The following is a 25,073-nucleotide window of genomic DNA, read 5'->3' on the forward strand; positions in this document are numbered from 1 at the left end:
AACGGGACCTCCGGCCCCGCAGATGGACCTTCTCTGGTGGCCAGGACGTGCCCACCTGGGCCACCCCAGGAGCACGGCTCTGCCTGGCCCACGTGCTGCCTTGGCCATCTCCTGCCCGTCTCACTCGCTGCCAGTGCCGCCGGGGTTGCGCAGCCGCCCCAGCATCTCGCAGAGCATCTGGTTGCAGAGCGCGGAGTAGGGGTTCAGCAGCACCAGCTGCCGCCGGGCGAAGGCACTGCCCAGCCGCGCCGCTCGCTCGAAGTCCCGCCGGGCGTCCTCCTCGCGAGCCTGCAGCCGGTGGATCAGGCCGCGCTGCACGAAGCTCTGGCAGGCGGCCTGGCCGCGGCCCCGGCTCAGGCGGATGGCCGCATCCAGGTCCTGCAGGGCGCCTGGCCGGGGGGAGAGAGGCGTCGGGGCGGGCTGGGGCTACCGAGGGGCCGCCCAGCAGCCGGCCGCACCGGTGCTGCTCACCTGCCACGTCCCCCCGCAGCCGCAGGGCCTGGGCCCGGTTGTTGTAGCCCGAGGCGCGCTGGGGCAGCAGGCGGATGGCCTCGCCGAACCGCTCCAGGGCCGTGCTCACGTCTCCCGACTCGGCGGCAGAAACCCCCTGCAGCTCCAGCTCCCGGACCTGCTCCAGCAGCTCCGGCGCGAAGGCTTCCCCTGCGCTGGCGTGAAGGGGAGCCCTTGGCCGGGGCAGCAACCGGGACAACCCTGGGGTGGGAACGGGCACCGGCAGGGCGCCGGGGTCCGGCCTTGGGCAGGGGCTGCTCCCAGCCCACGGCGGCACAGGGACCCCGCTGCCAGTTGCCAGCGAGAACGCGACGCGGCATCACCTCACCTTCCTCCTGGGCGCCCTCCTCCTCCTCCTCCTCGTCCAGCCCAGGGATGTCCCCAAAAGGGGTGCTGGGGTTAAAGATAGTCTGCAGGACGGCCCTGTCGTTTGCCGTGGCCATGGCGCCCCGTGTGCCGAGACCCCCGCCGCCGCGCGGCCTCGGCCAGGTTAATGTTCACACCGCCGGCACCGCTTCACGCGTCCCCGTCCTATCCCCGCCCGGCGGCAGGCCCCGCCGCCCGGCCGGCCGCCGGAAGACCTGCGGCTCCCAAGGTGACCCGTGCACAGCGGCCGCGGTGAGCAGGGGCCCAGTGCCTCTCCACCGGAACCCCCGGAGCTTCCAGGAGGAGCAGCAGCGGCAGGGGGGAAGCAGCGCCTCGACCCCCAAGAAGAAATCGAGAGCAACTCTCTGCAGCAATAAACTTGACATGTTTATTAATTAAACTATCACTTAAATAAAAAAAAGTGCATAGAAAATAAACATGTTTAAAAACTCCTTTGTTTTTTTTGTTTTTTACAACTATGTACACTTTTTTATTTTTACATTCAGTCTTTTGCAGAGCTTTCAGCATTTTTTTTAAACTATTAAAGTATTTCCTTCTTCCCTGTGACAGGGAATTAACACTGATGTACTTTAGACACGTTTCCTCTTTTTTTAAAAAAAAAAAAAAAAAAAAACAAACAACCCAACCAGAAGCTTGGAAGAACACAAGAAAAAAAAAAAAGAAGAGATTTGTTATACATGATAAGTTGTCAAGAAATGTATTTCTAGAACATAACCTTGCCTTTGCAGAGCTTTTTTTTTTTCTTTTTTTTTTTTTTTTGAAACAATTATTCACCTACCTGTATTTACTAAAGAGACTGTTAAGTTCAATAAAAGAAACACCACAAGTATAGTTCTCGGTTGATAGACAAAGCTACTGTACCTCGTTAAAAAGAGACCAGGAAAGCACAGAGCACATTTTTTTCCCTATATGCAGGTGGTACCCCAACATTCAGAACCAAAACGAGAGGAAGAAAAGGAATAACCAAGTTGTACAAGTACTGACTGGTAACAAGAAGGGCCGGGAAAGGCCGAGCCGCCCGCTCCCGGCTCCCCGGCAGCCCCCGCCCGGCAGGGAACGCGCGGCACGGCCGTCCCGGCCGTCATTAGCGACTGTAACACAATCCTTACCTATAGTGTTAAGAGAATTAAAAGCCATGGACCGATACTGAACTAGGCTTCATTACACGGTGCATTACTATATTAGTTCCTATATATATCGTATTTATAGTTATAAAAAAACCTTGTGAGTGTCGAGAGTGGACCAGTAGTATGGGTTTGAATGGCATGATTCTGCACAAAGACCGTCCCGCTGAAGAACCTGGTATTGCTTTGAAACGAAAGAAAACCAGAACGAAAAGAGACCCAGCCCTTTGCAATGACCCGCTTTTCCTTTAAAAAAAAAACAACCACGTCGGTTTGTACAAAGAAAAATAAACGCCCGAAAGTTCCTTTTTCTCTTAGTATTTTCAGATACCGTGATCGGCGTCAGTCCTTATAAAATATACATTCATACACGGGGAAGCTGCGCCGCGCTCGCCGCCAGCCCGGGCGGGACAGGCCGGAGGGGCGGCAGGCGGTGAGCCCGGGCGCTCGCTGCCACGGCCTCTCCCTGCCCCGCCACCGCTCGTCCCCAGGGCCCGGGCTGGCCGCGAGGCGCAGCGCGGCTTCCCGGGGGTACAGACAGTTTCACTGGCCACAGCGGCTCCCGCCCAGGCAGCCGCGACGGGTATAGCAGCAGAGCGGACAGCCAGCCGGACCCGCGGGCTCGACCGGTCCTCGCGGGAGGAGAGACGCCTGGCGCTCGGGTCTCAGGGGGCTCCCGCGGCACGCCGTTCCCCCAACGCGGGGCGGCTTTGGGCAGCGCTTCCCAGCCGGGGCTCCCGGGCAGAGGAACGGACCCGTCCTCTGCCATCGGGACGCGGCAGCAGCGCAGGTGAGAGAAAAGGCGGCGGAGCCGAGCTACTCGAGAAATTCACGGCCTTCGCCCAGGTGAGGGCCGTTCCCCCGCACTGCCGTCAGCAACGGGGAGGAAAAGGACCGAGAGCGGCCGCGCCCGGGGACAGGGGGCCGAGATCCCCCGGGCACGCACTCGTTGGCCTCCTCAAGGTATGTGCGTTCCCAAACTGTCAGTGCATCAAATCATCTCAGTAACAAACGCAGCGTCAATCCCACTTTTCTTTCAACAGTTATCACCAAATAATCATCACACAGTGCAATAAACGAAAGGAAACCGGCGGGTCCCGACCCTCCGAGCGCCGCGTTTCGTTCTCAGGTCAGAGGAAGAGGTCTCGGGGCCCGAAGGGTGCGGATTCGGGGTGCCCCACCACGAGCACTGGGGAGTCAGCGGGCGCTCCCGTCCCTTTCTGATGCCGTTTCAGAGCAGCCCTCCACCCGCCAGCTCCCAGAACGGCGGCCGATCTACCCCTGGGGACAGCTTGGAAAAGCAAGGCCGTCTCCTGCGCTCCCTCCTCCATGGAAAAACTCATCTGCCTTCAAGAAGAGAGAGCCTGCGGGATGAGGCGCGTGCCCCGGAGCAGCCTCCCAGCAAAAGAGGTATCGAGGGCCAGGTCTCTCTCGTTTTTCCTTTTTAAATACACAGAGGATGCCGGCACGCGGGGCAAGGCAGAACCACACCTGCTGCCTGGGGGCACGGGTGGTCCTTCAGACAGGGTCAAACTCCTCCTCAGCTGGGCAATTCTCCCTCCCGCCCCCATCTTGACGGGTAAATAAAGTTCAAGGTCCAGCCAAACCTCCTGGAAACAGTTACTGAAATCAAAGAGGCAGAACAAGTGTAAAAAAAAAAAAAAAAAAGAAAAAAAAAAAAGAAAAAAAAAGAAAAAAAAGGAAATAAAGTGTACCCCCCCCCCTCTCCGGAGAAAGGATCAGACTGTGCCCAGCCAGGTATTTCCTATAACCGTCCTATGAAAATAAAAAAATCATTAAAAAGAGATTCTCTTAAATTAGGATAATACCACTGTTTAAAAAGCCTCGTCATAAGTGCTTTCCCCTATGAAGTGCTTCTCATAGAAAAATATACAAAATATATTTACATTTATAAAACCTTAAATACTAAACTGTAAACAGAACAGAGTAAAATCCAATGTCGTCATCTGTTAGGCTTGGGGCTTTTCACTTCTTTCTCTGTTTTTGTGGCGGAGGCGTGGAGCAGACCCAAACGGGAGGAGGACTCGCGCTACTTTAACCAGGACGATAGCGTCTTTTGCTTCGCTCCAAACAAGCTCGGCTCCTCAGCTACAGCACCCGCAACCGTGCCGGTGGCCACGTTCTTTCCTATGCGTTTCTGGATGCTGCACGGCGCAGACGCGGCTGGGTAGTGTTTGGCCTCGCCTTTGCGGAGAACTCGCGCTCCGTTTTGGTGCCTCTTCCCATGCCTTTCGGGGAAGACGGCGCGACTACGCCCGGAAGACGGACCATGGCAGGCGCCTGCCTGCAGGACGGCTCCTTTGTCTCCCCACCCGGCCCGAGGCTGAGCAGAGCGGATCCCGTGGGAGCCTCCACGCAAGTCCTTCCTAGCTCCTGCTCTACAGCGGTACGCAGCTAACCCCGGAGCTGGCTCTCGCTCCCCATCTCTCCCTAGAGACGTCTGTCCCTCGGACCAGCTCCACGGCGGCAGAGGGACCGCCGGCTGGAAGCACCTTCAGCTCGCTGGGTAGAGGAGGAAGCCAGCTGCTGGAGACGGGACCGGGGAAAGGACTACTACTCTCCTGCAAAGCCAGAGAGGGAGGGTGCTGCTGAAAGGAAGCCTTTGCTCGCAATGATTTACAGCGCGGTGACTGTTGGCACAAGCCCTCTCTCTGCCAAAGAATGCCAGGAATTCCCCTGCACTCGGGCAGGGATTTCGGAGCGAAGCGCTAGCCAAACCCTCTTCAGTCCGGTTGCGGGCTGCTCCGTTCCGCTCTCCCCGGTTCAGCCTTCCTAGATGAAACCAGACAAGCTGGACCCACGCAACGCGCCAGGCCCCCCGCGCCACGCGGTACGCCAGCCGACTCGCAAATAGTGTTTTGCAGACGCAGAGCACGAGGAACCACAGACGCGCGCGCAGCAGCCCTCGGGGTAGCTGGCTGGTGGGGTGCAGCCTCTCTCCCTAGGAGGAAAGCTCACTCAAATGCTGTGCTGCCGAACTGCTGACGCAGCCCGGCCCGCAAAGGAGGCAGCGGCGGCGGCGAACGCCACCTTCAGCACTCTGAGCCCAGAGACAGATAGGGACAGAGGGACAGGACCCGCGATCGCCCCCGCCACGCTCGGGCCCGGGCCGACCTCCCCTCCCCTCTCCCGCTAATTAGCCCCACGCTGAGAAACGAACACCGGGGGCGGGGGGAAATGAGAATAGCAAAAACATAATCACGCCGAGGATCTTCTCCAGTCGCCCGTGTCTTTCACAAGGGTAAGTGTGCGCATGCGAGACATGAAGATGTGGACTCTGACAGAGAAACGCAGCCGCCAGTCAGGTCCTTGAGCCCAGCCGATCTTCATTCCTGCCTCTGGCCTCCCCGTCCCGTCTGAACGGCCGGGGAGGGATTCTCTTGAAGCTTTGGTTCGCCCCAGGCCCTTCAGGGCTCACTTGCAGCTGACGGAAGTTCTAGTTTAAAAACTTCCGGCACTTCTTGGCGCCGCAGTTACAGGGCAGTTTGTTGCTGGCGTCTTCGATGGGGAACTTGTAGTCGTATGTGAGCTCTTCCCCTCGGTAGATTTTGCGCATGGCGAAGATGACAATGTGTTTCTGGCCATCGATGTTGATGACCCGGGAGTAGCAGTTGGGCTCGCAGGAGTGATTGATGAAGCGGGCCGCGTTCCCGTGCATGGTGGCATCCACCACTTCAGAGTCGTCAATGCGGAACATGTAGCAACCGATCCCCTACGCAGGGAGGACAGAAAGAGGGTTAGGTCAGGGAAGCGAAGACAGAGCCACCCTAGCAGACGACCTAGCCCCTTACAGCAACCAGAAGTCAAGCCTTTAAGAGCATCTGCAACCTCTCTTCTCTCGTCTTCATAAGCTCATGCTCGAATCATTGCATCCCCGCGCCCTTTGGATCTGCAACGCTAAGACTGGACTGAGACCCTTCCCAGCCCGCAGGAGACAAGAAGCAGCGCCTCTAGAGCTCCAGCGAGAATGGAAATATCCTGAGAAGCCTGTAATCCCAGTTCACGACGTTCCAAGGGCAGTTTTCACATAAGCCTGTCCTACCTTTACAGCCACTTTCTAGTTCTCCCAAACTCTTTAAGAACTTCTACGAAAGCCCATAACTCACCTTACTGTCGTAGTATTTCTCTCGTTTGTCAGTGAGGATGGAGCGAATGACATTGCCTGAATATTCGATCACCATCTCACCTGCATCGATGTTCCTTTTGCAGAACAGACCCCGGCCGTGGATGGGAGACCTAAAGAAAGCAACAAGATGAGCGAACGTTGCAAATGATACAAGCGAAGCTCAGAAACGTAAGACTGCAAACACTGCAGAAAACAGCTCGCTCCTTACAAGGATCGCTGCGGTCTCATTACTCTTCCGTAATGTAACGCTAAGAAGAACGATACGAGGTCTCTCCTGCCCACTCCTGAGCACGTGCCTTAGCTATCACCAAGGTAAGCCAGCAAGGAGTAAGCAGTTTGTGCTGAGGATTACTTTTCAAATACGTAACTTGGGTGGGGAGATGGAGGAGGGAAAACCCCCAAACCCGCTTTTCCCCCTCCATTTTGCAGTCTGACTTCACAGAAGGTTTCCAGTTTTCACCTTCCTCTGTCCCAGAGGCAGCAGTACCAGAGCCAAACCGTACCTGTAGACACCAACTGCCTCCTTGGAGGTCTTCTTCAAGTGTCGGAAGCGCATGGGCATTGGCAGATCCATACTAGTCGCCCTCCTAGAACAAAGAGATGCTGCTAAGCGATGACCTTTATTTGAGAGTCTGCGCCTTTACTTGAGAGTATGTATTACCTGGGATACTTTCCAAGATATAATAATTTAGACACTGTGCCACTGCAGCCCACTGAGAACATAACCACAATTAATTCAGTGTTTTTAACGTATACGTAAAAGATCATTTCCTCCCTTTTCCGCCCAAATTCTCATCAGATTGTTTTACATTAGCAAGGAAAAGAAACACGCAGAGGGAGACTGGTCTGGTGGTCACCTTCAGCTGTCAGTTCTGCGATGGTAGGAGTCTCCTCTATATCTGCTAGTCCTTGGTAGCTTTCAAGTTTTAAACACCACCTCAAAGACCATGCAGAACTAAGCCTGATCAGCTTGTTTTAACAGCATGGCACTATTTTCCCCTTTGAATCTTTAAACCCTGCTGCATACCGGGCCGATTTCAGCTGTACTTCTTCCTCTTCCTCGTCATTTGGGTTGTATTCTGGTGGCTGTCGGTGTTTAGAAGCCAAGAAATTAAACATATCAAATGCAGATTTCCTGCAATTTGAAGAGAGGAAAGGAAGTTTTACTGACTGAAAATAAACATGTGGCTGCCACAACAGTTTGACATGTTTACTGCTTTACACCTTCTCCAGTCTGTCCTCTCTTAAAGCCTTCCACGCGTCAGGGTAACACACAACAGTTTCCGAGAACCGTGAATAAAAGCACCAGCCAAGAAAGCTTTGTTAAACAAAGCAATGGTGAACAAAGTGGCAGAGAAAAACGTGTGGACTCAGAAGACACGATATAATTGCTTTGCTAACGCTTCTTTTTAACCGAGAGCTTCAACGCCCTAGAGATTTGTTGCTTCTGCCCTGCCATGGAGTTAGTTAACCGAGCAAACAGGCCGGGCCGTTAACCTTAACAGTGACAAAGCTCACACTTGCCTCAGGTGGACTTCAGCCCTAGCAGAGCCATGTGGATTCAGAGGAGGTTCATTGGCCTCCTCTGGCTTATGAAATCTGAACTTGTAGTTGTGGCAGTGCTTCGCTCCATACAGTTGCTCAATCAGGAACACAACGGTATCGTGGATAATCCCCAGCATCCTCAAACCATTCACACCTGGAACAATAAATAGAGCACAACAAAAAAACCCAACTGACAAGGCAGACTTGGAGCAGGAGGATACAGCAGCTTGTTAAATACAACTTTTGTGCTAGCCTGCAATTTTCACTGAAGCGCTGTATTAGCTAGTTCATTCCCCATAGGAGTTTTCAATCGTTTCATCAGGAAGAAATTATCCTCCATAAAGCAGTTAGCAGCTGAACTGAAACTCTTAAGCCTCTGAACCCCAAGACGCTCACAGAAAGATCTGTTTGCTCTCACACATTCAAAAGCGCGGTAAAAATGAGTTTGGCACCGGCTATTACCTGCAAAAGATAGCTGTTTCAGGCGGGCATTAGAACGGGCTTCTTGAACTTTGTCAGTCAGCGACTTCCAGGCATCTGCAGCCACACAAACAGAAGACAAGACAGTGAAAGAGTATCCGAGTGCTGGGCACCGAGGATTGCCAAAATGGGTGTGCCTTGCTATGCCTCTTATCTTGCCGCATCTTAGCCGGTTTCCAGTGAAAGAACGTACCATTGGTGGACTTCTATGTACGTGTGCAGTATGCTGTTTTCCAACAAAACGCTCGTATTTAAATAAGCTAATTGGAGAATATGACGTCTGCGTCCTTTCATGGGCCATAAATTAAGATCTGTGGATCCAGTTGCTTCCATCCTCTCCAAAATTCACTTTGGCACAAAGGGAAGTAAGCATCTTGGGCAATTGGTCTGGAGGAAAAGTCTTGATACCCTACTGTCTGATCCACACTGACTATTTCTTGGCAAAATATGGTTCAACGCCATCGGCCAATTGATAAAGCAAAATGGGACAACGATTAAAAAAACCAACCACCAAACTTTTCCAATATAATCCAGACATTGCTAGGAACTAGGAATGTTCTAGGGCCATAAATCAAGAGGGGTTTTTTTGTTTTGTTTTGGGTTGTTGTTTTTTTTTTTTTTAAATCTATTAAATAAAAGGCAAGTAACAGATCCTCAGAAGTCATAATTTGACTTCTAGCAAGGAAAGCCAAAACCAGTACAACCAAAAACGCACAGTTCTCACCTTCAATGCTTTCTGCGCAGATTTGAAAACCATCATCACTAGAGATCTCAAAAACCAAACCTTTCTTTGGTTTCTTCTCACCAAGACACTCTTTCCTCTTTTGTTCTTGCTGAAGCCAAAACATAAGTGGGGAGCTGAAAGTGCTCTCTTCTTCCTCAAGAGCTTTTGAGCCTAGAAAAAACAGAAGCTAGCATGAAGATGGAAATTGGGCAGAATGATGTTTTTTCCGCTGGTTGTTCCACAACTGAAAATTACTTACTAACTTGCTTTTTGACCAGTAAATCCGTCCAAGAAAAAAATCTAGACAGTGTTGTAGCAAGCGTGTGAAATCTCAAGTGCTGAAATTTCCACAAACTAAAAACAGACACGTAACTACTTGTCCAATATCTATTAACTGCAAACAAACCTTTCCCCCATTCAAAGCAAGAATAATATGACTATAAGCTCTGAGATTTTCCTGCAAGAGGGACACACACAAAAATCAAAACTTCAAGGTACTAATTTCCCACTCCTGGAGAATCCCAAGACTTGGTGCTTTTGAAGAAGCGACATACCTGCATTTTCTTGCTCATTTGTTGAGTTCTGTGTTGACTGAGATTCTGGGAGGACTGCCGTTTGCCTTGGGAGGGAAGGAAGTGAACATGAAGAAAAATATTTAACGACCCACCTCATTTCCTCACCAGCCCTGAACACTCCCCTACAAAATCCAAGAACTAGACGGAGGTACAAGAACCTTTTTCCAGACTGAATGTTCTAACATCCGTTCAACTGGAAACAAACAAGCAAAAAGATTGTACTCAGTAGCATTTATTTTTGAGGCATCTATTGCTCTGTGGGTAGCAGTCTAATTTAATACGCTCTGTGACCTGTTCTTTGTATTAGCCCTACTCAGTAATAAGGCGTATGCTAACGTATGATCAGCCAAGGCTGTATGAGTAGTCTTGTTCTCAGCAAGCAGTAAGCTTTCTGGAGCTATATGCAACTTAATTTAAAAAATGGCTCCATATTGCAACTAAATGTGACCACTCGTTCCAGACCGAAAGCTCCCAAGATACTTTAACTAGCAAGGTAAGACTTCTCGCATTCTCTGTATAAATCTCCTTAAGCTCAAGCCAGCAGAATCCGATGGAAAGGTCTGTTTAACGCTTACCCTGCAGACTGCCCACATGGTTTCTGTGATGGCTGATCTACGCTCGCTGCATCCTGCGTATCTGCCTTCACAGCAGGAGTCCTGGAACAAGAAGATTTAGGAACATTCACAATACCTGCCAAGCCACATGTGCCGTAAGCCAGACTGGAAAGCAGTAACAGATCCACCGGGAGTTGCCGCTTGCCGCGAGTGATTAAGCAGTTCGGCAGAACTACAGAAGTAGTGACTGCTCCTGAGACACGAGGAACCAGATCACACGTCCAGCATCACGTCAGAATCAAGACTTGCACTTCAAGAGGAAGGAGGAGCATGCATCCGGGTGCAGGAGAAACATGCCTGAGCACCCATACGCAATGAGCTCAGGAGTCAAGAGGTGCGTGGCGGGATGTGGAAACAGCTACAGAAAACATGTGCAGACTAAAACAAATTGGCAAGTGCTGGCAACGCAAAAGCACTATTTTAAAAGGCTGAGCTGTCTAAAGAGTTTTGGATCCACAGTTTAAGAACCAGACCTATTACAAGCCATTAAGATGATCAAGGAATTACACGAATGACGTGCAGTATTTCTCAGTTACCAAAAGCTGGATGTTACTGTCTTTTGGTACCGGCAATCGTTTTGGAGAGTTCTCTGAAAGTCAGCAGTGCAACGTCTTTCGGTGAAATGCCTAACTGTTGGCAGTGTGATACTAAGACACGGCTATGCACTACGTGGATAAAACTGTCCAGTTTTGCATGTAAAACCCAGGCCAGCAGCTCTTATTCTCTCTACAGATCCACATTTCAAAGAGTCAATTCAAATGTCATTTTAATTTAAGGTCTGGAAAGCAACCCTCTACTGCGAGAGACAAGCGCACGCTCTGCTGTTCTGACAAAGTAGAGAGCAAGACTCTCCCTGTTCTCCCAGCTCCTCCCCAGTCCCTCTCGCCTGTAGGGACTAAAGAGGAGGGAAGAGGGGCAGGAGAAATAAACCACACACTGGAGAGGCACTAAGCTCACAGAGACTGGCACGCAGTTTAAATTCTGTAATCAGAATGACCAAGGTAACACCATAACGGTGCATCATTCTGGTGCCTTAGCACACTGCCGATAGTACAATTGTAACTTCTAGAGCACTTACACACATTAACAACATAAAGGAATAGAACCCATCACCCTTTTGAGTGCCATTTTCTCTACTGATATCTCTAAAATGCTCTTTAATTTGCCAGAGCTGTCAATGCTGAATAAAGTCCTCGTAACCCTGATCCTCAAAGTCTTAGGTTTTTCATCCTTCCCTTTCCAGAGGTAAAAGTTCTACTAACTCCTTTAGAGAGATCTGCTTTCTGTTGGCAGCTGGGGTTTTTACCTTAGAAATTACTACTCAAAAGGACAATCTGCTGTAAAACTAGCGGGAGATTCTTTCTTATATTGTTACAAAACCTCAGGGATGAGCAAAATCAAACACTCCTCTTACCCTGTAGCTGAGACTGGGGGTACAGCAATGGCCCCTCTGTCGGGAACCTGTGCTTCAGAGGAACTGGTCCACACATGAGAAGTTTTGTGCTTCTTTCCATTCCCTTTGTCTAACGATGGCTGAATGCGTTTGATTTTCGGCTTCATTTTCGTGGGACCCAGCACGGAGCTGCTCGCAGACTGCTGACCAGATGACGGGGAGCCTCCAGGAGATGCTGAACTGGCATGCATCACTGACGAGGAAGCCTTGTTTTGTTCGAGTCCGGTATTGTTGGGAACATCAACCAGCTGCGGAAAGCTCGACAACTGTGTCGTTGCCGAAGCCGTGCCAAGGTCCAGCGGGGAGGAAGCAACCCCGGTTTTGCTGGCTAAGAGTTGTGTCATCTGCTGAAGCTGGTAAGAGCCTTCTGGGTCAGTAGACGACGGAGCAACTGTCATGCCCATCGTCTGTGCTGAAGGCAGAACACATATGCTTGACGCAGCTGTCATTGCTGCCGTAGACGGAGTTGGGGATGTTCCCAGTTGCGAAAACATCCCAGAACTTGGCGGTAGAGTCACGTGCTGCTCCTGAAGACCAAGGCTTTGCTGACTAGCTTTGATCAGGAGGTTGCTTATCGAACCAAGGTCCCCTAATAATCCAGGGCTAGTTAATGTTACTGAGCTTTGTCCCAAAACGTGACCAGGAACTGACCCACCAGTAGTAGGGGCTGCCGTGGCCTGCATGGATACGACGTTCAGCACCGAGGAACTCGATGCTAGGCCAGATACAGGCCCCGCTGGGAGGTGACTGGCATCTGGTCCAATAACACTGGGAGACGTGCCGACTGCAGTAGTGGTCCCACCTTGCGGGAGCAAAGACGTTTGCTCAAAATACATGACCCCAGACTTGGACCTTTTGATAATGTTCGGGACGGTTCTATGGGATGTTGAATTCGCAATGGTTCCCAAATCCAACGGGTGGTTGGAAATTTGGGAAGGAGCAAAATTAATTAAGGTCATGTTGGAGACCATATCAGGAGGAGCTATAGCAGAAGGGGTTCCAGAGGGAGCCAGCTTCTTATTCTTCCGTGACTGCAGACGAGAGATGGGCCGTTTCTTGCCCAGGGCAGCAGCTGGTGTAGAAGCGGTGGTACCAAGGTCTGTCCTCTGACTAGCTTCAGACACTAAGAGCTGAGGATCAGGGGGCGGCTGCACACCGATCAGAAGACCTGGTGAAGGACTGCTGATGTTTGGTGGGAAGCCGGTCTGAGTGGCTGTGGAGAAGGGATGTATATGCTGGTGATGGGGCATGGGCAGCAGCCCCTTGCTCGTGGGAGGGAATAACGACTGAGACGAGGGCAAGCTCGGATTTAATCCGGTGGTCAGCGTGAGCCCGCTCCCCATGGGCCCCAGCACCGAAGCGCTGGTCTCCATCACGCTCTGCGCAGAACTAACAGAAGGCGTTAACTGTATCTTTTGAGTAACGCCGTTGGGAAGAGTTTGGAGGACGTACAACGGCTGCATGTTCTGATTGACGACCAGAAGTTTTTCTGCGGCTGGCTTGAGGTGGGGCGGCGTTGTCTGCACTGCAGCGTTGGAGATCTGCGAGGGGCCAGGACTGTCCGTGGAGTTTGGCACGTACTTCTGGCTCTGGAGGGGAACAGTGGGCGATACCGGCACCTGGATACCTGGAGTCCCGCTGTTTCTCGTTAAATCCTGGTTGCTGCCGTGCCCTTGCTCGACGGGGCCACAGGGCGGGCTGGCTATATGCTCTGCATCTATGTGACCCTGGATGAAGTGATCGGGAGTCATGTGTCCTTCCGGGCTCGGGTCTACTCCTGGACTCAGAAGAGCTGTATCACCTTCCCCCGAGGCAGATTTTTCTGTGACTGTCACTCTCTTTTCCCCAGACTCCGTGGAAGGCAAGGCAAGCATCGACCTCTCTCCCGAGGAGGAGAGCGAAGACTCCGAGATGACAGCGAGCCTGTTGTGATTTTGGCTGGGCACCGTAGGGCTGCGAGTGGTCAGAACAGAGAGATCGGAAGGAAGCTCCAGCGGCAATTCAAACTGCTCCTCTGCTGATATGGAGGAAGAGACGCTGCTGTCCACCGGCTCGGCGGTTGGCAGCTGCTGGGAGAACACCTCAAACAAACCCATGTCCTTGCCACGGTTGCTGTCGAGACCTAAACCTTCTCCAAGCGTTAGAAGTTCAGATGACGAGGACTCCGGACTTTCTCCCAACGCCTGCATAGACGGCGTGTTCTTTAGTACAAAGTCCATGATGTCGGAAGGGAGGATGTTCCCACAGTCATCACTGTTGTTATTGTCAGAGTCGGATTTCAGAAGCTCTGTGTTAAAAGTGTCCAGTAAGTTCTTGTCAGAAGGCGTGCTTGCATGAGCCCTGCGGCCCGTTTCCAACGAGCTCAGCTGAGCTTCCAGCGAATCCTGAGCTTGTGCTTTAACCCTGCTCACAGGATGGCAGTTATCAATCTTTGGGTCGGTTTTGTGGACAGTGGAGCTCTTGGCGACTTGTACTTTCTCTCCGGCTTCTTCAGTTCTATCTAGCTTTAAGTTCTCCGTTCCGTTTTCTTTACCGCTCCTTTTAGTTACTTGACTGACTTTTCTTGTCGTTGCCGTGACACTTGTATCACTTTCAGTTCCATCATCCACACCGTCCAGCTGTGAGATTTTTGGAAGATCGCACTGCTCCTCCTCCCTGAATAAGTTATGGGATGCAAGCCTCTCCTCCGTGTTTGAGGAAACCACCGTTCTAGTGAAATTATAGTAGTATAAGTCGTCTTCATCTGATGTGCTCAAGTCATCTGCGCCATCCACCTGTCCTTCTGCAGACCGCTTCCCCCGCTTCTTCCCAGTTGAGTTACTGTAGAAGGGAATGTCTTCCTCTCCGTAAGACCTCACGCCATACAGAGGAGTCAATCCAAAGAACATATTGGATCTGGCCCGAGCACTTCTCCGTGGATATCTCCGCTTGTACGAGCCTTCTTCTTGAGCTTTAGTTCCATCCTGGATCATCAAGTTGTTATCTTGAACGGGCAAATTTTCATACGCGTTATTTTGAGATTCCTGTGCTGGTGCTTCGTTTGGACTTCCCTGAACTACAGGGTTATCCTCCGGGCTTTCCGAAGTTGAGGAGGGCTCCGCCAAAGCGGCCAGTTCTGCTCCTGCAGACTGAGGTTCAGCATCACTTTCCTGCTGTGCATTTTTAGACTGGTTTTCGCTTTCCATCTTGAGAGGAGTCAGAGTGACTTTAACGGTGCGTTTCCTAGGTGCCTGTGATTCCTTAGAGGCCACTTCGAGCTGCACTGCAGAACCTTTAGACGGCCCTTGTGAAGGTGGAGACTTCTCGCCAGCTTTTTCAGCAGGAATATTATTACATAACCTCTGGCTAATTTGTTCAGTTGCCAAACCCTGATTACCAAATTCTGGTTTCAGGTTTCCTTCATCGCTGCCTACTGCTTGACTTGAATCTGCAAGAGATTTCAGGGAATGCTTCTCTTTAAAACTATCTTTCATTAACTTCTTCCCTTTCTGACGCCTGTCTCTAGGGGCAGAAACTACCTGCTCGCTTGCTGCAGGAGATCTGCTATTTACTCCAGCAGACTTCAAGGTCTTCGCATCCATCTCATCAGCCACAGTCGTTTTCTCTGGCTGTACAGGTTCCACGTGCTGATCTCTGTCTTTCCTTGGGCCTCTCTGATGCAAAGGTGGAAAGGATATTGCTTCTTTGGAAGAAAACGATCCTGAACATTCTTGAAAGGTTCCTGTTTTAACATTAATTTCTGCACCTGATGAACTGCTTGGTTGAGCGGACATTTTGGAGTTTCCTCCAGAAGCAAAACCATGAGCTGAATAATCTGGGTCCTTTGAGGTCAGTGTTTTCATCTTCTCTCCCTTGGAAGGAGCACCTTTGGCTATCAAATCTGAACTGCTGGAATGTTTTCCTTCCGTAGGCTGAGATGCATCCAGCTGGTAAGTTTTACTTCCACTTGTAGCCGCTGTTTTCTGGGAGCCTGAACTGGTAGAGCAACTTTGAACTGGAGCACTTGGAGCACCTGCATTCGCTGATCCCACAAAGCGGTCGGTGCTTTTGACGCTCGGTTCATGTTCCGAAGAGGACCCCATGCTGGAAACCGAAGATATGCTGTGCCTGGAGTAAGTGTTCCCGGCTCGCGTAGGGGAAATCATCCGGAGTTTTGATTGCTGCTGTGACAAAGAGGAGGTGCTATGTCTCCTAGAACCAATGCTCTTAAGTCCAGAGGATAGTAAAGGATCTCCTACTGTCACTATTTCATGGGTCACCGGGGTAGGACTTCCTGAGAAAATAAGGCAAGAAAGACTGTCAAGTGATCTGAAACCTTCACGATCAATGCATCCCCAAATCCTTCACACAAAACACAAGAAATTAAAACCCAGCAAAACCTTTCAGCCGAATAGCATTAACATAATGATGATACTCGAGATAGGTATTAAAAATCTGATACCGTCAATCACTATTCACCATGTAGAGCTGACAAGTTTGTATCTCAGGGTTCTGCATCTCAACTTTAGCTGTGAATTTTCAACATCACTTTGAAACAAAACATGACTCATTCATACAGAAATAGCAGCTGAATTACAATACCAGATTTCTGATTCTCTCTGGAAAAATACCGACTGAGATGATGAAGTCCCTAACTTATATTACAGCTCTTCTGTATTACTGCTATTATATGGCCCAAACACTGCTTTCTTCATCCCAGGGAAATTTTTGTTTCAGTCGTACATTTCTTGACAGGCCATCTCTACTGGATATTTTCAGATCTTCCCTTCCCTCAAACCTATGGCCATTTCACTATTTTCTCTAGAACCAGAAAACTAAACACCACATTCTGAATGAAACCAAGACAGACACGAACCAAACCAAAAATATTTCCAAAACAAACAAACAAAACCTCCCCAAAAAACCCAAAATCAAAGTCAACAGCACTTGAAATACCTGCAGAGGGTAACGGCCTAGAGCCGGGAGACCTCTGTGTGGATGGGTAACTTGGCGTCCTGATCCGGGGACCCTTTGAGACCACTGGATAGTAACAGGAACTAGAGGTCTGAGAATGCAAGGGACGATCTGGTGATGGTGGGTTTACAATTTCAGGTGTATTTCGGCTGTCTTTAGGTAGAGTGTCTGTTGTTGTATAAAAGAGAAACAACAGTATAAGCCATCACTGGATCCTAAAAGCTATGATCTGATAAAGTATATATTGCTATCAGGTTTCACTTGGAGAATCAGGGTATTTGTTAAATAAACACAAAGTCAAAGATTACTGCTTCCCTGCCATCAGATAACGTCTGGTTTCTTCTCCTCTAAGAAGATTTTCAAACACTTGCAGCAATACAGTAACCCTCAGCTTACATATGAAATTCCATTACATTTTAATAAAGTTTAAGGTTCTATGTTGACAATGACAACTGTTATAAATGTTTTAAAAATCTTCCACAGCCTCACCTTCTGGGAACTGAAGAGGACAGGGTTGAGATTTTTAATTTTTTTTTTTTTTTTAAACTCACCTATGGATACAGAGAAAGCAATTTGGAAATACAGAAGCAGCGCAATGCTACTATTCAATATGGTATTTAACAACCCCCATATTACATACCAACACTGACACTTGAAGTTCAATTTGAAGTTTTAGATCATGAGAAAAACCTCAGATCTGTAGACTAGAAAGCACTACTACAGTAGTTTTCCTTTAGCTCAAATTTTCAAAGTTACCAGTACGCTCACGAGCTTAGATCTTCCCCCCTCCCCCCCCCCCTTTTTTTTTTAAAGTCTTAAGATGCTGTAACATAATTTGGAAGCCTGAAGTGGATTCTAGTCCAAATCCGTCTAAGAGACACAGGTCCTAGCCACTACCTGGCTTTCTGGTAAGGATACACTATGGCAAAGCCACGTAGAGAATATACTTTTAGAAAGTCCTTAAAAGATTACCTGTAAGGGGAACTGGGCTATGGGCAATTGTTCTGTTATCATCATGCTCTACAGTGCTGTTGATGTCAGGTTCTATGACCGGAGGTCGGCACTCCATGATCTTGCAGGTATACACACAGCGCTTCCTGGCATCTGTTGTGCTCCAGTACACCCTGGAGCACCTGGAAGACAATTCAAACATGAGACAATTTACGCAACAGTCGAGTAAACCTCAGCATTCCTATTTTAAATTTTCAGTTTCTCAAAATTACACGGGACAAAGGCTTCCTGGCACAACATGCTGCACACCTAGCTTAATGACAAGATTCCTGAACAGCGTATGAAAGCTACAGTCAATTTTTACATGTTACTTCAGCGCTGGCTTGGCATCTAACATACGAAAAGACATCTAATCATGAAACAGCTTATACTCACTGATAGCCGATGGGAAACAACTTATCTTCGCAGTCGGAGAGGTCATTCAGAATTCCTAAACAGTCTATTGTCATTGAACCTGAGCAGAAAGAGGAAGAGAAGTTCTGTGAACCAGATTCCAGCACCAAAGGTGGATCAAGTGTCCAGAGACTAGATCTTACCAATCATCATGTGGATGTTCTCTGGTTCTAAGCCACTAAGAAATTTTCTTCTCAAACTGATCCCTTCAAAGTCCACAAAAACTCTCCTAAGAACTTCAAACCCATTCTCAGGAACCACCTGGAACAAGAATCCACAAAACTACTTGTTAATTTTAAAGGAACCACCACGTGTACGCTACGCAGTCTGCCTAACTCGATCCCCAGTTTGGTCTTTTGGTTTTTTGAACTGCCACGTAGTACCACTCGCCAAACTTCCCCATGCCAGTTGTATTGCTGACTTCTTTTTAACAGCACTGTGGTCCGGCCCTCATTAGCAAGGAATACATTCAATATTAACTTCTAAAAAACGCATAGTTACAGGCTAACCCCACCTGCAGACAAGGCAGGGTGTGAAAGAAGAATCTCACCTCTCCTTTGATCAAGTCACGATGCCTCTGGCAGTAAACTTTCTTATCGTCCAGAAAGACACAGTTCTTGGCTCGCGAGCACATGAAGTGATAGTTACTTGTACAGGAAGTGAGGCAGCAGCCTACTGTGGCGCCTGACTTCTGGCAGAACTCGCATCTCTACAAAAGCAAAAAAAAGGCAAAAACCAAAAAAAGGTTAAAAATCAATCCCTTCTAAAACCACTACTGTTGTCAGTTGTTTTTTTGGGCATAGACAGAAGTTTAGAGTAATGCCTGACCTCCCACTTCATTGCTGTAACATTTCACTACCGTGGACTTGAACGCACAAGAGACATGGAGGAGGAGGTGAGAGGAGGAAGGATCCCTCACACAGAACAAGTTTTGCATTTGCAGGCTGGTTCCTCCAGGCCTCAGACTTTCTTGCTTGTACTCCATATCCAAGTGTCATATTTGCAAGCTTCACCGATTAATACGTCAACTGCTTCTCCCGCACAGAGTATGCCCCACGTGGGTGGCTTACTACTGGCTAAGAGCAGTCCCATTCCACTGCTTCTGCTGTTTTAATAAATATTTCAGACCAAATGATGCAATATTAAAAACAAAATTTGGACAAACTAATTTCTAGTCATGCTTCCAGTCTCATTTCATTCTTCTGGAAAGTAAGCAACAACCAATTCACAACAGGAAGATTATATCGTTTTCTAAGACTGCTTAGGAGTTCAGAAAAACACACACCACCATCATTCTTTTCGCAGTATTTAACAGAGTGGGTATGTACAAGCTAGCTGTCAAGATCCTTCTTCTGTACTCAACCATGAAAACGTTCCTTGATCAACACCTTCAATTGGACAATATTTGCTTTCAATTTTTATTTCTTTTATACATATATAAAATTTAACCTAGGTCAAAATACCAGGCACAGGCTTGCGCTCTCTCCTTTGAGTTCCTCTGCTGTCATCAGTTCGGACTGCAACAGAAGATCTGCTCAGTCCTTGTACTAGAGATAGGTGTTGGGCTTTGACACAGCATTTGGCCGGGCTTTAGATATTCCGTATTATTTTTAAAAGCAGGTTATGACTACAGATATGGCATCAGCTGTGTAAGGTATAGCACTGGCAATTGAAGACCTTCTGAGAAAAACACGACTCCAATTCTCCCGTCAGAAGTTCCTTTTGGTCCCCACAATATTTCTGAACTGAGCAAGGATAAAATAAATTTTCAAATCTCTTCAGTCAGTTCTATTATATATAGCATAAAAAAAACAAGGCAAGGAGAAGACAGGGCAGAAAAAACGCACACAAGGAATCTTTTAGCCGGGTTCCTGTCCTGGTTCTGTGTAAATCAGCGTGAAGTTTAACAAAGTATTCTTTACTTATACCCACCAGCTGCTTTCCCCTGATCACAGCCATGTGCACGTTTTTCAGAGAACCATCGTCGTCTTCAAATACTTCTGCTGACCATAAAGCACAGTTCACATGTGTCCATTCATTTTGGCCAATATAGAGAAGACGACCAGCATCCTAAAGAATGGAAGGAAACATTCTTTTCAAATGTTCCACGAGACACAGCGATGCACAAAAAGCATGCAGCCTATCCACAGTACCAAATCTACAGTACTGCTTAAATCAGTTCCTACCGAAATGGGCACGTGCCAGACACTCACATTCGCACTGTCGTCACCGTATTTCAGGCACAACGCACACTGCCTGTTGTCTTCTACATCCGGAGGTGGGTTAAGTTCAGGACTATCCTCTCTGCTTCTGTCAGAGCCTTAGAGTTAAAAGAGAGAAGAACACTGTTTATTCTCTGAAGCCAGGGAGGCAAAAATTCACCTGGAAAGATCGTCAGTAAGCGAACAGCGCAGAAGAGCCAAACAGCAGCCTAGCGTTTTCAATAGCCAGCTTGTAAAGCAAGGCAAAGCACACACCAGCCTCTACGCAGCCCTTGTTCTGGGGGAAGAGAGGCAGGTGCAAATGTATTTCTGGGCCCAAGCTCAGCTCAGAAACATCTCGCATACAACAGCGTCCAAATGATTTCAGGTCACAGAGGTCTCCAAAATTCTTCAGTCGCATACAGAACTAATACCGCCCTCTCTTTACTACCGGGAGGTTTGGAATGAAGCACCCCGGGTTTGGGACCAATAGCGCTGCAATCTCTTTTCTTACTAGAGATAGGTGGTGTAGGAGGATGTAGAGGAGTTGGTGAATCTGGCTCTCCAGGCCCTTTGGGTTTCGGAGCTGGAATGATTTTCTTCATCAGAGGGGGTTGTTCAGTGCGGTTGTTCTCTTCACGCTCCTGCCACTGAGCATAATTATGGTCAAGCGAAGGGGGCAGCACTGCATTCGGCAACATACCACTGCTGAAATGCAACAAGGAGTCAGCTGTCAGACCCGACTACACCAGGGGACCTATTGCCCTGTCTACCAGCACTACTGACATTCAGTATACAGTAACAACTCGTTTAGTTACTTACAGTCCACACATGCTCTCAACAAAGGCTATGACTGGTCACTTACGTTTTAAGGTTTGTGATGTGGCTGTCTGTTTCTTTTGAGAGTAACAGATGCAGAAGGAGGGCCACACCAAATGGTGCTGAGGAGGAGGAGGGGGAAGGAAGGACAGGACTGACAAGCCAACACACAATATACCTAGTTCTAAATAATGTTTTTGGTTACTCTGCTTTAGAACGAGGAAGCGTACACAAAACCTGGGAATGGCATTAATGTTTAACTGCTTAAGAAAAAAAAAAAAAAGGAAAAGAAAAACCGAAAACAGAAAACCCAACCCCACAAACAGGCTCTCTTGATACTTTTTGCTTGGACAGCTGGCAAACCGCAGGGTGTCGCAGTAGGATGCAGAACAATTACTTACTTGCTTGTTACTTTATTTGGCTCCCAAAATCTGGACTTTTTTACACTGAACCATGGAAAAACACGCTCCATTTGCTGAAGGAAAACAACACTCCATTAGAAATGTTATACAACATACCCAAAAATTCAAAGACATTCAGCCGAGGTCTACTGTAAATGCCCGACTCGTAAGATTCTGTTAACATCGACAACCCTGACAATGTATTATTTTACTCCTGGAAATACCCAAGCAATGGTAAGCGTGATGGACCCTTTGGATTCCAACAGCAGCAAGCAGTGGTATGATACCAAGCGGATTTCAAAATAACTGCAGTCCAGCTCACCCGAATAAAGAAGGACTTGACCATGCTGTTGGCTTTCTTAACTTCCGGCTGCCCTCCATCGGAATTAATGGCTGCTTGAATTATCTTCACGATATCATCACTAAAATCCAACTACAAGAAAGCCACAAAATTTCACATTAACAGGATTGTCTCTTGTACAGCTACACCACCCACTCATTTTTTAAGGCATCCAGTGAGCATCCAGATGACTAGAAGACTGAACCAGAGCATCGCCTTAAAAGCAGAAAAAGAATTTGGCTGTAAAGAAACAAGCAGCCCTCCCTGTGCATTTGCAAACTGGCTGGCAGAACTGCTCCACCCGTAACTCTTCACTTCTTCCTTCTACCAGGAGTTGACTGCTGACCAATTTTACATCGGCTAAGCTAGCTACCTCACAAGGATTTGGCCAAAATCTGGCAACAGCACGTTTGCCTAGCACTTTGCAATATACAGTCTTCCTCAAGGTTAGAGGCTCTGTAGGGAAAAAAGAGGAAAAGGCCGCTCCCCACAAAGAAAACCGATTCGGTCAGCTTTAGCATTTTGTATAAATGACCCTTAAAGAGATCATCCCTCCGCACATGAATCATTAGTTTCCAGGTAACTGACTACCACCAGTGTTATCTGGCTAGGCCTTCAGTTCGAATTTGCACACGAAGGATGACCTATCCTGTTTCCATCAGCATAAATGTCTGACTAAGAGCAAAAGGGATTTAACCAAGTACCGCTGCTGGTTAAAGAGAGCCATACAACAGTGTAAATGACACGTCTTTGGGCCAACATTAACATGAGCGCCAGGCAGAATTATTTTCGGCAGCACGTTAACCTGTTTCCTTGTTCCTAAAGAAAAGGCTTAACCGTGCTCAGTTATAAACACCACGGGTCATAAAGCAATTCATAGGATCTATTATCAGAGCGGAACACTAAAACTTTGACATACCACAGAAGTGTAACATCCTTGATCCATTTTTCTTTTCACTCCTTCCAGATCCAGAGGTTGCTGCTCCTCCTGTTTACTGACTTCTGTTAGGACAGGAGGATCGGGACCTTCAGGAGAGCTTCTGGATGGGATACTCTCTTCTGTCTCAGGATTTAAATCAGGCGGTTTTGCTGCCTGTTAACATCAGCAACCAGACAGAGGGACATTGGCTATTGAAGTGTGGCTGCTACTCATGACATACTCCCATGCACGTTTATCGGCCCAGAGATTCTCACTAACATGAAAGAAAGGAGACTCAAGTTCTCAATACCTGTCCAAGACGTCGGGACAAAAATGAAAAGATCTTAACCAGCTTTCTGCTGCTGCCCTGTAAGGCACACAGCAGAGCAGAGTGATCGGCTGTAAGGATCAAACTCATTTTTCAGAAGTCTTATTGCCAAATATATATTTCAAGACTAAGATCCTGTTCTTCTGTCAAAAAAAGCACCTTCACCATCACAGAGCTAAATCCTCCTGTTCCTTGAAGAACTTTACCCTCGTTTTTCTTTTAGCCTCACAAGTCATATCATAGGTACCCGCTTCTTTGTTTCCACAGGAACGAACAAAAGAAAGAAAACAAAAATCCCGGTACGTGTTGTTCTAAGTACGGATAAAGACGCTTTTGCAGTATGATGCACAACACCACCAGCATTCAACTGAATGCCAGGCAACACCTCAAGCCAGAATACGTTGATGAGACGCGAGGCTCCAGCTTACCTGTCGATACCGCAGCAAGTGGCTAGTAGTTCTAGAATTTAACAGGGCTGTTAAAACCTGCTTTAAGGAAACCTGCAGCTCCTTTTCCAGTGCCAGACGCCACTCTGCAGGATGCTGCTCCGTACAGTTAATGCAGGTGTACGCTACGCTCTCAGGCAAGTTAGAGAGTATCTCATACATTTCATCTGAAGACAAAAAAAATAAAATAACAGTCTGAACTACTTTACTGAAGGATGGATTTAGGGAAAAACCCCTGCTCCACGCTTATTGTCTAACTGAAACACTTCTCACCTAACAAAAGCATCCTGGGCAATTACCTGAGCGATACTGCATTTGAGGCAAGTCCTATGCTTTCAAGATGTCATTGATACTAGCACTGGTTTACCTGTAGCCATTCTACAGGTATTTTTCGGGTAGGTCACAACAGGTGAGGGTGTTAACGTAACGCTCTAGTAGAAAGGTCCAAAACTGGATTGGTTTGGTCTACTCGCTGTCCCGCGTTCTTAAGTACTGAGGAGATAAGGATCTGCCTTACCAGAAAGGTTTTCACATTTGGAGTGGACCCAGCGGTCACATTTCCCACATTGCATCATCTTGCTCTCATAGTCGTCATCATCATAGCATTTGTCACAGAGAGGACAAAAATTTCCTGCAAACAAGACGTGATTTTTATCAGAAGTTCAGCTGCCACACACACCTTAAAGGCTAGGTGGTTACTTCCTAGTGTGCTAAGAAAGCAGCTCTCTGAAAACCCCCAGCAGTAAGCTGCCAATACAGTTACATCTGCTTTTGCAACACTGCAAACAACGGCCACAAAAATAACCTGCTTGGAAGACCACTGACTGCTCTAGAATTCTGTTACTGGGTACCCATTTTTTGGGGGTGGTGAGACTAACAAAATGCTATATGCAATTAGCTTTACAGTGTAAAACGAAAGGACAAAGATGACATACAGGCAAGAAATCAGGTGGAATAGTCCAGATTTTCTATCCTGAGATTCCCCCCCCCCCCCCCCCCGAGTGCCCCTCCTAGATTCAAAGGCGTCACGTACAGTAACTAACACAAGAAGGAACAACCACTTTACAATAGGAATTTTGTTGCTTTTAACTCAGGAGTCCTTTAAAATGTCTTTTTCTCAACTGCTACTTGAAACCCTGGGCCAACAGGTGTGTAATAATTGCTTTATATGGTATAGTGTTTAAATTCTGGAAGCCTCGACCTCTGACAAGAAAACAGTGGTGACTTTTGTTAGCCACTGTAAAATCTAAGAACCTGACTTTCCCACAGAAACCATTACATGTGCTTTCATGCTTGACCCTAACACCAGCTTTCACTCCTGTCTGTACCGTGACAAGCTCGCCTGCCCTCAGGCCCTCCGTTCACTCTACGCTGATGCTGTCTAATTCAAAACCGAGCATCTGAAGAGGCTCCTGCTGTCAAGAACCACAACGTTATGTACCTTTAGCAAAGAGTTTGGCACAATCATGACACAGCGAGAAGTCATGAGACCACTGCGCATCCCACCCTTTGCCTGGTGTTGTTGATCCACAGCTCTTGCAGCGAACACATTTGGTACATATCTGGAAAAGGAATGTGTTTGGCAAGAGTTATTTGCTTTTATCCAGTGGTTTCTGTGCTTTAGTCCTAACGATACGTTTCACAGTTTTTATTATTTAATGAGCGCAGAGAGCTTATACAACAGAACAAGGCGTTTCAAATAC

The 25,073-nt window shown here is 48.2% G+C and overlaps 2 protein-coding genes across 3 annotated transcripts in view; both read right to left on the minus strand.

The window, feature by feature from the left end:
• Positions 1-120: 120 nt before the first annotated feature.
• TTC36 (tetratricopeptide repeat domain 36) lies at positions 121-953 on the minus strand. Its single transcript, XM_075520966.1, has 3 exons — positions 826-953; positions 472-767; positions 121-389 (listed from the first exon to the last, which is right to left on the minus strand). The coding sequence occupies exons 1-3, from the start codon at positions 951-953 to the stop codon at positions 121-123; spliced, it is 693 nt and encodes a 230-aa protein (XP_075377081.1).
• Positions 954-2,716: 1,763 nt separating this feature from the next.
• KMT2A (lysine methyltransferase 2A) overlaps positions 2,717-25,073 on the minus strand; it is a 48,462-nt gene continuing 26,105 nt past the window's right edge. For both annotated transcript variants that reach the window (XM_075520964.1, XM_075520965.1), the window contains exons 13-36: positions 24,812-24,932; positions 23,888-24,001; positions 23,353-23,537; positions 22,597-22,770; positions 21,660-21,770; positions 21,338-21,411; positions 20,632-20,825; positions 20,130-20,236; positions 19,849-19,986; positions 18,467-18,625; positions 18,060-18,177; positions 17,899-17,977; positions 17,485-17,645; positions 16,495-16,680; positions 11,521-15,832; positions 10,068-10,148; positions 9,472-9,536; positions 8,918-9,088; positions 8,176-8,250; positions 7,693-7,867; positions 7,196-7,303; positions 6,672-6,755; positions 6,149-6,278; positions 2,717-5,754 (exon numbers count right to left, since the gene is read on the minus strand). In XM_075520964.1, the coding sequence (XP_075377079.1) occupies positions 5,479-5,754; positions 6,149-6,278; positions 6,672-6,755; positions 7,196-7,303; positions 7,693-7,867; positions 8,176-8,250; positions 8,918-9,088; positions 9,472-9,536; positions 10,068-10,148; positions 11,521-15,832; positions 16,495-16,680; positions 17,485-17,645; positions 17,899-17,977; positions 18,060-18,177; positions 18,467-18,625; positions 19,849-19,986; positions 20,130-20,236; positions 20,632-20,825; positions 21,338-21,411; positions 21,660-21,770; positions 22,597-22,770; positions 23,353-23,537; positions 23,888-24,001; positions 24,812-24,932 (7,398 nt within the window). In that variant the 3' untranslated portion in view covers positions 2,717-5,478. The remainder of the gene's footprint in view (positions 5,755-6,148; positions 6,279-6,671; positions 6,756-7,195; positions 7,304-7,692; positions 7,868-8,175; positions 8,251-8,917; positions 9,089-9,471; positions 9,537-10,067; positions 10,149-11,520; positions 15,833-16,494; positions 16,681-17,484; positions 17,646-17,898; positions 17,978-18,059; positions 18,178-18,466; positions 18,626-19,848; positions 19,987-20,129; positions 20,237-20,631; positions 20,826-21,337; positions 21,412-21,659; positions 21,771-22,596; positions 22,771-23,352; positions 23,538-23,887; positions 24,002-24,811; positions 24,933-25,073) is intronic.

The sequence above is a fragment of the Mycteria americana genome, chromosome 19 (genome assembly GCF_035582795.1).
Source record: "Mycteria americana isolate JAX WOST 10 ecotype Jacksonville Zoo and Gardens chromosome 19, USCA_MyAme_1.0, whole genome shotgun sequence".
In the NCBI taxonomy this organism is placed as follows: Eukaryota; Metazoa; Chordata; class Aves; order Ciconiiformes; family Ciconiidae; genus Mycteria; species Mycteria americana.